This window comes from Leptonychotes weddellii, chromosome 15 (genome assembly GCF_054177405.1).
Source record: "Leptonychotes weddellii isolate Sample4059 chromosome 15, ASM5417740v2, whole genome shotgun sequence".
Lineage (NCBI taxonomy): Eukaryota > Metazoa > Chordata > Mammalia > Carnivora > Phocidae > Leptonychotes > Leptonychotes weddellii.
In genome coordinates, this window is record NC_138383.1 from 27,090,522 (window position 1) to 27,105,065 (window position 14,544).

At 46.8% G+C, this 14,544-nt stretch overlaps 2 protein-coding genes across 8 annotated transcripts in view; both read left to right on the forward strand.

Annotated features, from left to right (window-relative positions):
* Window positions 1–14,544, forward strand: part of MSI2 (musashi RNA binding protein 2) — a 387,828-nt gene that overhangs the window by 133,698 nt on the left and 239,586 nt on the right. Inside the window, exon 7 of one of the 7 annotated variants that reach the window (XM_031024305.2) lies at window positions 13,676–14,264. The exons of the other annotated variants lie outside the window; for them this stretch is intronic. Coding sequence (XP_030880165.1) covers window positions 13,676–14,080 — 405 coding nt within the window. The 3' untranslated portion in view covers window positions 14,081–14,264. Of the gene's footprint in view, window positions 1–13,675; window positions 14,265–14,544 lie in introns of those variants that run through there. 7 annotated transcript variants of the gene reach the window in all.
* On the forward strand, window positions 7,996–8,452 carry LOC102748728 (large ribosomal subunit protein eL30). Its single transcript, XM_031024311.2, has one exon. The coding sequence runs from the start codon at window positions 8,069–8,071 to the stop codon at window positions 8,414–8,416; it is 348 nt and encodes a 115-aa protein (XP_030880171.1). The 5' UTR covers window positions 7,996–8,068; the 3' UTR covers window positions 8,417–8,452.

Below are 14,544 nucleotides of genomic sequence, written 5' to 3' on the forward strand. Positions count from 1 at the left end.
AAATTCTCACTTATAGGATTTTGGAGATCAAAAAGAGGCCTTTAAACTTAATGAATTCTCGGCTTCGTCCCGGATGGAGCAGTTCTGCACCTTTCAGCTGTTCACCTCGATGATAGGGCTGCTCAGTGCCGAGCTCACTAGGTAATTCTCACTTTATAGAACTCCTGTGAAAGCAAAGCAGCCCGCATCTGGAGGCTTCCAATTATACTTCACATGGTGAACTGTGTAATTAGTTTGGAAGACTTACGCTCAGTCGTTGGTTTATCCTAATCGGCTTTGGCTTTCCCCACCAACAAAGTGAGCTTATTTTGCTAAGCTGAAACGACTCTGCACCCTTTGTTCCAGCCTTTTATTGTCTCATTCCTTTCATTCTGTTTTACTGCCAAAGTTCTGTTTCATTAGGCCTACAAGTCATTTCCAATTCAGTGGGCTGCTACAATCCGGCCTTTATCACTCCACTGCCCTGGTTCCCATGTCCCTTCTGGGCCAGTGCCCGAGTTTGCGGTTTGACATGAGGGCTTTAACCCCTTCCTGGGCCAGCCCCTCTGGTCTCCTGTGGTGGACGGCAAGAGGAGGACTTCAGGGAAACGGGATTTGGAGAGCTAGAGCTCTTTAGGTCCCATCAAAGGGGAGCCCTGTGGAAATGAGGTGAAAAGGGTCCTCCGGAGTCCTTTTGTTGGAGTGGGGTTGTGTGTGGGCCTCTAAAAGTGAACTTGAGCTACAGAGAATGGTGCTTGAAGTCTTTTGGAGAAGAAAAAAAATTGAAAATAAGAATGAATTGGCTTTTGATATGGTGGGATCTTTTCATTTATCCCGCCTGTGTGTGGGATGGTCGGAGGGTGCGCTGGAAGGAAGTGTTTGACACCGATGATTTCCTCGCCCCGGGTTGTATGTGCAGGTGGGGTGTTCGTGGCCACTGCTCAGAGAGTCCTTTTGATACTGTGTGTGTGAGGAGAGGAAGAGCTAACATAAAAATATTAGAAAGCCTTTGAAATTTGAAAGGCAAGAGATTCGGGAGAAAATAAATAAGCAACTTCACCGTGTTCCTGACGGTGGACTGTGATTCTGAGGTAATGTTTTATCACTTCCACATGTGTGTTGTAGATAAATGGAGCTCCATGCGGTATGTGGTTTGCTCAGACCAGGCCTGGAAAACAAAAGTCCCCGTCTGTCCTTTGTGGGCACCAAAGCTCCCAGGAGGCCTTTGTCTTCTGAGGTGGTTTGTCCAGGTTGACCGACTGGAAGGTGGCCAGTGTGACCACTCCTCGCCTGTCCTCTGCTGGCCTTTGCTCTGGAGAGCCTTGATGTTCCTCAGACCTTCTTGAGTTACAGCTGTGGAGTGGGCCAGGAAGGGCCCCCGTTGCTCTCCCCTCCCTGGCTGGCCTTGCTGAAGGCTACTTTTGTGTTCAGTTTTCTTCCTGTAATAACCCAGAACAAGGCCAACACTGTCCTCATGTTTTATTAATTCTCTGTCTGGTTTGTGTCAGTCTCTCCCTTCGGAAGTGTGTCATATGGGGGAGGGGACTTTATTTGCCCTCTGACCCCGGATAGAGCTGCTGAGTGCAAAGAGGCGCAGTTAGCCGCAGGAGAACCTCCCTCATCTGCCTGCCTCAGCTTCCTAGGCCAGGTGGCAGCAAGCAAACAAGCAGTACCCACAAGTAACGTGATCCTTGGGCTTTGCAGGTAAACCCTCCTACCAAACAAAACAACTTCGTGTTTTCCTGATGAACTTTTTCCTCCATAATGGAGACCGATTTCTGTTGCAGCCAGTGGAGTGAGGCGAGTTAGAAATTAATTGAGCACTCCAACCTCACAATCAGACTTAATAAATTCTGCCTTTTCTTTTCTTTTCTTACCTCTTCTCCCCTCTCCTCTCCTTTTCTCTTGCTTAAAAAAAGGGGCTCCTGAAATAGTAGGTTTCTAGGAAAACTTCACATTTCCTTTTTAGTGTATAAAATATAGCCAGTTGTTGTTGGGCAAATGCATCAGACATTATTATTGCTCTGTTAACAGTGTTTTAAAATATACAAATAGCAAAACAGGATGCCTTCTGGGTAGCAAGCTGGGAAAACTTTGAGATTATGTTAATCAAATTCCATGCTTCACATGCATAGTAGGTAGAGGAACCAGGCCCGAACTTTCTGGCATGGCTATTTAACTGGGCTTTCCCAGGATGGTGGAGCTTGATTTAATTTTTCTAGGGGGCCCAAGAAGGGGGAGGCCCAGGACAGGGAGGAGTTAATGAGCCTGGGAGGGTTGGTGGAGAAGGGGTTTTAAGCACCTCCACCAGCTCACCTTCCCAGAGCCCTCCTGGCAGCCTCTGAAGATGTCACTTACAATGGAGCTGTTAGCATGAGAAAGAAAGCCTTTCTCCCCCTGGACGTACTTCAGTGGGAACGGCAAGTGTCTGAGAAATCGCGGTTCGAGCTTGTGCCAGTGGGTGCAAGGAGTGGTTCTTACGGAAGAGAAAGCTCAGTTCATTTAGACTTGGCATAGAAATGGAATTCCATTGTTTGGTGGAGTGAACATTGATATGGAGATTCCTGCCCACCCCCCACCCCGTCAATTGGATACCCCATTACATGGGTTGTGTATGCTTTGCTTTTCTTTCTTTTTCTTCTCCTTTCCCCCCACCCCCCTTCTTTTGTCCTCTGAGAATTAGTCTCTCTGTAGAAGGGCCGGATCTGTCAAGTTACCACCCTCTAAATTTTTACAGCTCTGTATATTCAGACTTGGTATTTGTGAATTAGCTCCAAGTGGGCTGCCAATCCGGGCTTTATTTACATTCGAAGCCATAAGAGTGAGAGCCCCAGAAAAATGTTGATATGCAGGAAGAGGCAGAAGGGTTGAGTTTCTGACTGTTGCTAACCTCACCACTGCCTTTAAAACCAATCATGAGGCACACGGCTGATATTTAATAGCTTTTAGCTGATTATTTTGCTTCTCCTCCTCTTTCTTTTCTATCCAAGTTGACCTGGGTGTACTTGAGCGGAAATGAAGTCATCCAAATGCTGAATTAGAATAATCACAGGCCTCCAAGAATGAAATGGAAGCAGAGATTAAATGGTAGAGGGAAAGCTGGTATTAATAAGCACCAGGAAAACTTTGCATAAAATAAATAGGAGATTTGATAGATTGAATTTTATACCCCGTTTCCATTTTTCTCCACTTGGTGCTGTCCTCCTAGAGTGGAGTCCCTGGCAGAGTGGGATTTGTTTTGCCATGAGTCCACATACCTTCCGCCGCCCGGGTGATGGTTCTTTCTTCTTGGTGGGGCGTTTGTGGGACGAGGCCATCTCCAGGATGGAAGAATCTGGGTGGAGGGGCTATGGAAGGGTTGGATGATTCCTTGTTGCCGGTATGGGGTGGGTGGTGGGAGGCAGTGCACTGCAGGCAACCAGTGAATAGTATTGACGGATTCCTGACTGTAGGGAGAAGAGCAGGGCTGGGTAAAGGTAGGGTGACCAGCTGTCCTGGTTTGCCTAGGACTGAGGAGTTTCCGGGAACTCAGGGCATACAGACCAGAATGAGTTGGTTACCTGCATAAAGGGGAGGTGGGAAAGTGGAGATACTTGGCCTGCAACTCCTAAAGGGATGAAACCTTCTTGGACCACCTCCAGGCAGATTTAAATATTCCTTCCTGTGTCTTCCAGCATGCTTACTTCAGATCCATTTTACAGTCTGCCTTCCTGCACTCCCACAGGCCAGTAAGTGTTAAGGGACAGACAGACCCACAGCCCTGCAGCAAGGGACAGCTGGTCATTTACTTGGAGTGTAGGACCCTTTGGGTTCCTATCTGGGCTCCTACTTGGGGATTATTTCTTCCATCTCTTGAAAATAAAAAAATTCTGCCCCGTGTCGAGAAAAGTGAATTCCTTATAGTTAAAGAGCAAAATAAGGATTTAATTCGATTAGAGAAACCCAGCAGAGTGGTTTGTTTACAGGAAGTCGTTTTTTAGGTGGTCTGTAGTAGAAGATGCAATTTGCGCAATCGGATTAGTTGTAAATTAGAGATTTTTGGTCATTGAGTTTGCTAACGGTCTTTTATGATTGGCAGTGGAGGTAAATATTTTCAGACTTGCTTATTGTTTGCAGACTGTTAGTATTTAGAGAAAACCAAAACAGTTTAGGGGGCTTTTCACTTTAGGGAACATAAATAAGAGTATGGGCTGACCAGAGGTGGCCTTCCCGATCTCATTCTCAGCTTTCTTAGGGAATGGTAGAGGGTAGGGTGAGCACCAGGCAGCGGTGTGCTGGAGGAGCCAGTGAGGGACTTGGCCGATTCTCTAATATGGAAACACTTTTTAAAAATTTTTATATTTTATTTATTTATTTTTTTAAAGATTTTATTTATTTATTTGAGAGAGAGAGAGAGAGAGAAACAGCATGAGAGGGGATAGGGTCAGAGGGAGACGCAGGCTCCCTGCTGAGCCGGGAGCCCGATGTGGGACTCGATCCCAGGACTCCGGGATCGTGACCTGAGCCGAAGGCAGTCGCTTAACCAACTGAGCCACCCAGGCGCCCAAAATTTTTATCTTTTAAAAAGACTAGCCCATTTCTTTTATTGATATATGTGTGCTTTTTTTTTTTTTTAAGATTTTATTTATTTCTTTGAGAGAGAGAGAGAGAGAACACATGTGGGGGGAGAGGAGGAGGGAGAGGGAGAAGCCGACTCCTCACTGAGCAAGGAGCCCGATGCGGGGCTCCATCCCAGGACCCTGGGATCATGACCTGAGCCAAAGGCAGATGCTTAACTGAGCCACCTGGGCGCCCTGATATATGTGTTCCAGTAGCAAAAAAGGAGGATTTCTTGGCGTCATAGCTCTTCCTTCCAAGTTGGCATCTGTGCTCGGATTCAGAGATTCTTGGTTGCTGACAGCTTTTGAGTGTCTTTTGATTTGTCTCCGTCCAAACAGCCCCGTGTGGGAGGAGGATGATCTCGTGTGAAAGTTAGGAAAGGAGGGCTGGGGGAGTGTAAATGACCTGCTCCGGACACCTCCATGGGACTGCAGTAGGGACCGAGGTGCGGAGGTCCTGCGGTTTGCTGTTACCCCTGAGCCGCTCCTGCGGGGCCGCCTCCCTTGGGTGTCTGGGGTGCCAGGACCCGCGGTGCACGGTGCCGTAGGATTACAGTGGTACCTTTCTCAGGAAGCGATGACTTTATGGTTGTTTGTTTTCGACATATTATATTAGAAGAAATATTATGGTACAGAATGCAAACTTTGCATAATTGTGTTTGAAAAAACCATGAGACTTGGAGACATTTCGGGAGAGCTGCTGGCTGCATTGGCCCCTGTCCCCAGTCATTCTGGGCTGTCCCATAATTTCCTTGACCATTAGGAGCACTTGGGTAGAAACATTGAGAATTACTACTGTTTAGCATAGGGGTTGGCATACTTTCTCTGTAAAGGGCCGGATAATAACTATTTTCGGTTTTGTGGCCCAGATGGTCGCTCACAACCATTCAGCTCTGCCACTGTAGTGTCAATGACAGCAGCCGGAGACAGTATGAAAACAAATGGCTGTGGCTGTGTTCCAATAAAACTTTATTTACAAAACCCAGAAGGCTGCTGGGTTTGGCCCTCAGCCACAGTTGCTGACCCCCTGGTTTAGCTTAATGCCTAGTAATAAGGGCGTGGAATTTTTATACTCGGACTGTCTGATACCAAATCCAGTTCACCTGTTTATTAGCTCTGTAACCTTGGGCGGGTCATTTAACGTCTTTCTACCTCAGTTTCTTTATGTGTAGAATGGAAATAAGGATGGTACTTACCCCACAGGATCGACACGATGATTAAATGAACTAGTACATAGGGACGCCTGGGTGACACAGTCGACTGAGCGGCCAACTCTTGGTTTCAGCTCAGGTGACGCTCTCAGGGTCGTGGGATTGGGCCCCATCGGGCTCCAAGGTCAGCGTGGAGTCTGCTTGAGATTCTCTCTTCCTCTCCCTCTGCCCCTCCCGTGTGTGCACCCTCTCTCTCTCTCTAAAAGTAAAATAAATCTTAAAAAAAAAAATGAACTAATACCTATATTATAAGTTCTTAGCATTCTGCCAGAAATAGAGCAAGTGCTTTGTAAATATTAGAAATATCAGCTGCTGTAATTTTTATCCTTTGAGACCCAGGTTCAGCCTCTGGAATTGCCTCTCCCGTCCTATCCAGCAGTAGCCCTGACTTGGGTGCGTGTGCAAGCACATACATGCACGTACAGGCCACAGGCTCTTACTTCTTTCCCATCTGTCCTCTGGGTGGGCTTACCACTCAGTGTGCCCCCCGCCCCCCCCACCTTGGGGATAACACACAGTGCAAAGTCTTTCCTGGATCCTCTCAGCCTAAAGAGGAAGATTCAGTGTCTTGTAAATGTCTATGGCACATACTTCCAATTTATTCCAGCTACCCTGGTGCTTCCAGTGTGTGGAATTAACCTCGAGTTGCTCTGGCTTTGATGGAAAATGCTGAACTGATGTGGGCCAGAAGAGAATTCTTCTGGTTGGACCCTGCTAGCTGAACTCTTTAAACTTGTTTGAATAATTAAACTTTTGTGTGTGTGGGGGGGTAGGAGATCGTGTCTGGAAATTGGCCCAATATCATTTAGCTGATGTTTATCAAAATATATTTATATGTATTGATCCACTGGCGTGTTTATTGAGTTTATTTAGCCTCTTGAGAGAGCTTTTTACATCCTCATTTAAGTTTTTTTTTCCTTTTCTTTTTCATGTGATTCTAATAAGCTTGTTTTTCTGGTTTTGAATTTATAGCAATTATTAAGGGGTGGGAAGATGTTAATAAGCTCAGTGTAAAGAAGAGGGGAAAAAACCCTATAAAAACAAAAAGACGTAGATCTTTCGAAGTACCACATTGTGGGACCATTTAGTGCAGGGAAATAGCCATCCTTCCTCATTAGGTCCAGAAGGCATCTTTTCTACAGCCTCGTGCATCATTCATTGTTCATTGATTCATTCACCAGATCTTGATTCTCTTCCGAATGCCAGGCACTGAGCTAGGAGCCAAGGGTGCCTCAGTGAACGAAAGAGACAAGATCCCTGCTTACTTGTGGCTTGAGTTTTAGGATGGGGTCGGGGAGGACCAGCCAAGAGCAAACAAGTAAATACCAAAAGTAATTACAAATTGTATCATAAAGAAAACAAACCAAGAGCTGAGAGAACCCATAACGGGAATCTTAGTGTATCAAGAGAAAAGTCAAACGCGAGTACCCTCTTTGCCCCGAGTAGACTGTCAGTTCCACCAACGTAGAGCGGGATCTGTTTACTCACCGTGTAGCACCAGGACTGTCCCAGGGCCTGGGCAGTAGTTGGTGCTCAGCAAATAGTGACAGAATGAATGGGCCCTCTGTATTAGAGGGCAGAGCTGTGCCAGTCATTGGAGAAGGAGTTTCAAATGGTAAAATTACAATTTTTCTTTTTAAAAATGAGCCTTTAAGAGAATATATTCAATTATCTGGAGCATTTCTTTACATGGAACCTGTCATTCCCCTGAATCCGGGACAAATGAGCTTTTTTTTTTTTTTTTTTAAGATTTTATTTTATATCTTTTAAGGATTTTATTTTTAAGCAATCTCTACACCCAACATGGGGCCAAACCTACAACCCCAAGATCAAGAGTCACATGCTCCACCGATTAAGCCAGCCAGGCACCCCTTTAAGATTTTATTTTTAAGTCATCTCTGCATCCAGCGTGGGGCTTGAACTCACAACCCCGAGATCAAGAGTCACACGCTCTATTGACTGAGCCAGTCAGGTCCCCCTAAATGAGCTATTTCTACCCTGCAGTAAAAGTTTAATAGAACTAAGGGACTATCTGGGCAGGGTGGAGCTGGCAAGCATGGCCTTGTACAGAGCAGGTAGCTTCTCAGGTGGGTCTTGGTGTAAGGGGTAGACACAGCTGTCCTGGCAAAGGGACGGTTGAGAGGGGAGTAAGAACAGGGTATATCTCTTCATGTCTCACCGTCTCCCCTGCTCTTCTTTCTGTCTTTGGTCTTAGAAAGTAGTGGGGCTGATTTTGGCGGCTGGTTTTGGTTGGGGCCGTCCCGCATCTAAGACAGGAAGATGGTGGCCGCAAAGAAGACGAAAAAGTCGCTGGAGTCGATCAACTCTAGGCTCCAGCTTGTTATGAAAAGTGGAAAGTACGTGCTGGGGTACAAGCAGACTCTGAAAATGATCAGACATGGCAAAGCGAAACTGGTCATCCTCGCCAACAACTGCCCAGCCTTGAGGAAATCTGAAATAGAATACTATGCCATGTTGGCCAAAACTGGTGTCCATCACTACAGTGGCAATAATATTGAATTGGGCACAGCATGTGGGAAATACTACAGAGTATGCACGCTGGCTATCATTGATCCAGGTGATTCTGATATCATTCGAAGCATGCCAGAACAGACTGGTGAAAAGTAAATCACGCAAAATTTTTCTTTAATAAAACTGGCCACAGCTTGTTTTAAAAACAAAAAAACAAAAAAACAAAAAAACAAACAAAAAAAAAAGAAAGTAGTGGGGCTGCTGAGAGGGAGTTATCAAGTAGGGTCTGTGGTGGGATTCGTCTTGGCTCAGAGATGCATGGATCCTCCCAGGGTGGGAACAGTAGGCGGGCTCTGGGCAGCTTCTTCCCCAGACTTGTTCTGTGATCATCCAGGCTGGGCAGTAAAAACAGGTCCAACAACGTTAAGCCAAAGCACAAACATCTCTGATGTTGGTAAATCTGGCTGTGGATAGAGAGAACTTGTTTGTGGGTACATTTTTTTCCCTCTCGAAAAAACAGAGGGATGCCATTGGCATTTTATTGCCAGGCTCTTGGGAATTGTTATGTGGGATGGAGTTGAATGATTCTGGACTTTCAAGTAGACTTGAGCTTGAATCTGGATGCTGCCATTGGCTTTTAGGGTTGTGACCTTGGGCCAGTGATTTTGCTCTTTTGAGCCTCACTTCTTGTCCTTGAAGTGGGGATACAATTTTATTTACAGGGTGGCTGTGAGAATAAAAGGAGACAAGTTTCCCCTGTGTCTGTCACATGGGTGTTGAGTAATAGGGTCCCCTCCCTACATTCATCCCCCCTCCTTCCTCACACACACACACCCTGTGTATCTAAAGTCCCAAACTGCTGACCTCCACCAGGTTCATCCCCCACCTATAAACTCTCTACAGTAATCTGTACGATGCCCTTCCTATATGCTGAATGGATGGTCTTGAGTTTCTAAGGGACTTGTTTCTTGGACCCTCCCAGTCTCTGCCCCCATGCCTCCGTAACCATCAGTTCTGTGACAGATCCTGAACCACAGAAGTCCTGCATCTAAGATCCTGCTAGATTTAGCCCAGCTGGAGCTACTGTTGGGGGAGGCCAATGGGAGGATTTGGCTTTTTTTCCTCTTATGCTAATGAAGTGAATATGGCAAGGAGTCACAATATTTTCTTTCCAGGCAAAGAAATGTTGTAGTAGGAGAAACAGCATGCAGGGGAAGCAAATGCGATCTTACTGGATTCTCTCAAGGGAGGAATAGGACAAATTGTCAGCTTCTGTTGAGAAGATAATGCTCTCGCTATGATAAATGCCAAGTTTCTATTGAAAACCACCATCTTAATGGTGGCGTCCCCAAGTACTCGGTGCATGCCTGGCAGCAGAGGCCGTGGATGCAGGAAAGCAGATATTTGTAGGGGGTTTGTTTGTTTGCAATGAGAAATCAGTTTAAAGCAAATGAGACAGTGCATTAAAAATGTTCTTTTAAGGCAGCTTTATAGAGCTAACTGGAGCGCTTCAGCACGGCCTGCACTTAAAACACACCTATGGGGAGACTTCCACCCTCAATAAATATTTCTTGCATATGACTCAGATTAAAGCAGCACATGGGACTGGAAAGCCGCCTAAAATAATTTCCCCTCCCATAGGAAGTAGCTGCCGTAATTCACTTGCAAGTTATTTCAAATGGCCTGTTTGATAGAAATTTCTGCCTTCTTGTGGACTGGGATTTTTCTAGTGCTGTCTGTTTGTAACATCCCTTCTCAACAAGGGCACGTCTGGTTGTATTTAACTGAACGCCACTTCCTTGAAGGGCTTCTCACTTTGGGGTTGCCTTGTGAGGGGTGCCCTACATTGATTCCTCTTAGTCTCTTCACTGTAACTCGTCTGCCTCATAGGCCTGTGCTCAGGGAGAGCTTCATGTCGTGGGGTGGGGGAGTTCCTGCGGGGCTGGGGACGGTGTATTCAGGAGCCCTAAGGATGCAAAGCCGTGGCTGGCTGGGGACCATGGAGCCAGCCAGAAGGGGAGGAAAGAGGTCTCCATCAGCCGTTATTGAAAAGTCCTGAGATGGATGGTCCTTGCTTGTCCACCTGGGGTGGTGATGCTTGTCCAGCCATCCTGCCATTCAGTAACCCAAATCTCGAGTGCCTGCTAGGTGTTATACACCGTGCTGGGTTCATAGAGATCAGTGAGGCAGGGTCCCTGCCCACGAGGGGAATATAGGCAAGGAGTAGGGATGCCAGTATAGAGAACTGCAGTGCAGTGAGGGGAGGCCAGGAGCCTGCCAGCCATCACCGACGGGTGGGGAGGGTGGTGGCTGCTGGGAGCTCCTCCTCTGTGCCTCCCCTGCTTTCACAACTGCCATCTTGCCTGTTCCCCACAACAGCCTTTGAAGGTGGGTTATGTCAACATTTGCTTCAGCACCAACCCGAGTGTTGACCTGGAAAGGGTTCTTGGCAGCCGTTCTGGGTTCTGTCAGTTGGCATGGAGACTAGGGAGGAGCACCCCCCCCCCCATGTGTCTTGCCCCTGGATAGAGCAGCCCTAACTGTGCCCACTTTGGAAAGAAACAAATGGAGAATGCTAACGTCAGGAGACCTTGAAGTAGTGAGTTTGACTTTGTCATCAGCTGGAGAGCAGAGGGGGAGGCAGAGTTCAAATCAGATGCCTGCATTCTCCTTGCCCAAATATATGAACTGCTGAGGATATGCCCTGGGATTTCGAAGTGTCTCTTCCTCTTGCCAAGTTCGCAGTTCCTCTCTGATATCTTATCCCTCGACCCCACCAGCAACTACAAGCCAAGAGAGTTTGTTTGACCCATGGGCGGGTCAGTGGACACTGTTTGTTCAGTGCTGGAGAGCTTCAGAGAGCATTAGTCAGGCTGCCTCAGTTATGTTCAGCCTCATTATTGCTTCCTAGATGCATTTAACCCGCGGCCTGCTGGCGAATGGATTCGGCAGCCCAAGGAAATTGACAGAGATGACTCCTGCATTGCACCTAGGACAAAATGATCGTTGAAGTTAGTGGTTTTTCTGCAAAACCCATAGCTTGTAACCTCTGGAGGGAAAGTTTGTATAAAGTGTCCCAAATCAAGTGTGTTCCTTCTAGATACCTTTCTTTTCGTTAAAGCAACAAAAAGCAATACCATTCTCATATGTGTTGAGCCCTTCCAGTCTCAAGAAATCATAGTCACATTTTCTTATTCATATTCTTCCCAGTACCATGCTTATGTAGAAGAGGGGTTGACAAACTGTAAAGGGCCAGATAGTAAAGATTTTAGAATCTGTGGGCCATATGGCCTCTGTCTCAGTGACTCAGTGCTGCTGTAGCGCAAAAGCGTCTCCATTGTGGTCGCATGGGCTGAGGTTCTTGGTGTGAAGCCATAGGCGCATGTAAATGAGTGAGTGCTGGCTGTGTTCCAATAAAACTTTATTCACAAAAACAGGCAGCGGGCCGGGTTTGGCCTGTGAGCCGTAAGTTGCTGTCTCCCGCTACAGACATTCCCAGTCTCTAACTTGAGTCTCAACAGAAAGTAAGGATTCCATATGACTGTGGATAGTTTTAGAGTTCGTCATAAACTGATTTGGGGGGCACACGGATACCCCTTTTGAAGAATGGCCCTTTCAGTATAGACGTGCATCAGAAAGGTACATCGTGTGGTTTCACGCTGACCCTCCCATCCATTTAGAAAAGTTCTTCAGAGTAAGGAGCTGCAAATACATGGCCAGTCAGAGAGGGTAGACATGCAAGGAACATTATGGTGGACAGGCAAGGAATGATCCTGGGGTCTTGCTTTTTCTTCCGTGGCAGGTGCCGCTGCTCAGTGCTCCGTGTGGCTGTGACAGCCGCAGGCTAGAGGATCCCATCTGAGAACATGTGTGCAAAGGCCTGCTCGTCTCGCACCACTTGTCCAACCACATTCCTGAATGTGGAAGGTCAAAATGGAAACTTGTGTGCAGCTGCATGGAGCAGATCCTTCACTCTGCTAACTCACGCCCATGAGCTGAGAGTTTGGTTATAATCATTTTTCTAAGAGAAGAAAAAAACCAGATCCACACGGATTAATTTGCACTCCTTAGCTCTGTAAAAATCCAGTGACACTGACGTGTCGGTGAAAATGTGGAAATTAACACTTGGAAATTTTTATATAAAACCTGCTTTGAAATTTGAGCTAAACATTCACACACTAAAAAGAGCTATATACTTACACCTGAAAAACTCAATTTGATGCAAGCTGCTTATTTCTCCATTGTGGTCACGTGGGCTGAGGTTCTTGGTATGAAATGTAATTTACACAAATTAGTCCAAGGCAGGTAGAGTGTGAAATTAAATTGATGCCTTGATTTCTGTATTCTCTAGTAAGTGTTTCTCTGAAAATTTGTCATTTCTGTCCTAGGAACTTTGAAGTATTGGTTGTTGTTTTTTTAACAGAGCAAAGAAGTTCTTATTGGCTAAGGACATGAAAACAACCTTAATTACAGGCTGAAAGGCATGTTTCGTTTTGTTTTGTGGCTAAGTATGAGAGTAAGCCCAAACTGGGCTACTAGTAGAGGTAGAAAACTCAGATTTAACATGCGTGTTATATTTTTCAACTAGCTGGATCAAGCCGTTGAATTTCTTTGGCTGTGACTAGACCAGTTTGTCACTCCAAGCCATGTAGACGTATGTGGAGGGGTGTTGGAGGGGAGGATACTGAAGTTCAAGAGTAACTTTGGAACCTGGGTCACGTGTCCCGGGGCACCCTAGGGCCCGGATGGCCTGCTGGTGCCACTGAGGCCCAGCTGCTGCCTCTCTTGGAGGGCAGTTGTCAGGATTCAGTGCTCTTGCCTCAGCGACCATAGCAAGAATGAGTCGAGTACGAGGTGTCTGGTTCAACTTTGATTATCCAAGAGGAAGGAGAATCACCATGTGTTCAGAAATAATCCCCAAGGCCAGCTGAGAGGCCTCATTAGAACATTTTGGCAAGGGCAAACACGATTTGACTTTACCTCATCAGCAAGACTTCAGCCCTCCAGGACTGAACCCGTCTGTGGAGTCTCTGGGTGGTTCTCTTGACCGCCCTCGGCTGAGGAGGGGTCAGGTTGCACTTCCAGAGGCTGGGATGTCTGCGGTTGCATTTTATCCATGTCTTTCTGCTAGAGTACCCCTCAGCAAGGTAGGCCTGGATTGGTCCTGCTGACTTTGGAGTGAATCATTTCTGCCAAATAACTAGCGGCTGATGCTCAGGGCACTCTGGAAAATGAATTATGGGCTCTCATGATTTTTATTTGTCCATGGTGGCATGGGTGGTATTTATCTCTCTCGTCCCTGCTCTCCCCCCTTCCCGAGCCTTTGTCTCTATCTGAGTCAGCATGACATGGTTTGAAAATTGCCTGTTTGCCTTTTAATGATGATTAATGTCCATAGCCATGTTTCAAATTTAGGATCTCTTGAAGAGTCTCGGAGACCGTTACCAAGAGCAACCTGCTGAGGGGAGCCAATTTGTGCAGAACTTGGTCTTCTCCTGCCTGGATGAGAGGCCTCCTCAAGTTCTCCATCTTCCCTCCAGCACCTCGCGGACCTTTCCTGGATCTTTGGTGCCAGGAGCTGAATGGGAGCGGGTGGGCGGGCCCCCATCTGGTGAGCTTAACCTCCCGTCCTGGTCACTTTGGGTTAGTGCCTCGCCATGGGGTATCTGCAAGGGCCCCTTCTTCTTGGCCCTCCCTCCCTGCCCCCAAATCAGAGAGGCCAACGAGGAGCTAAATTTCCTCCACAGCAGGTGCGGTGCCTGTCATCCATCTGAAGATAGTTGCCAACATCTGGTACAATTGCCTCCGCAAACGCAGTAACAAGGCGGCCTGCAGTTCAATCGCAGAGTGCGCGTCGCGGCTTTAATGATAACAGGCTGTCGGCGCCCCCTCTGAGATGAATCCACCTCACAGATGTTTGTCTAGTTTTGGCAATCGTATTGCACTATAGCTTTGTGATTATGCTCAACTGGAGACTATTACAATAAAAGAAGTTTGAACTTGTTCCATTTTTATATCCCACCCCCTTCGCCCCTGTTCCGAGGTATAATTTATATCAACGGCTGCAACATTGGTTCCATTACTGAGGCCTCTTTACTTTTTATGATGTCGGTGGGGCTGCAGCTTATAGCCTGGCTTCCTCTCCAGGTTAATGTGTTTTAGTTACATCAGCGCTTTTAATGTCCTCACTTAATGGCCCCAAGGCGGTCCTTCTCACCTTCTGTCGGAGTGCCTGTGGACACGGAGAGGGCATGTGATTACTCCGACTTGGTATCTCCACTCAC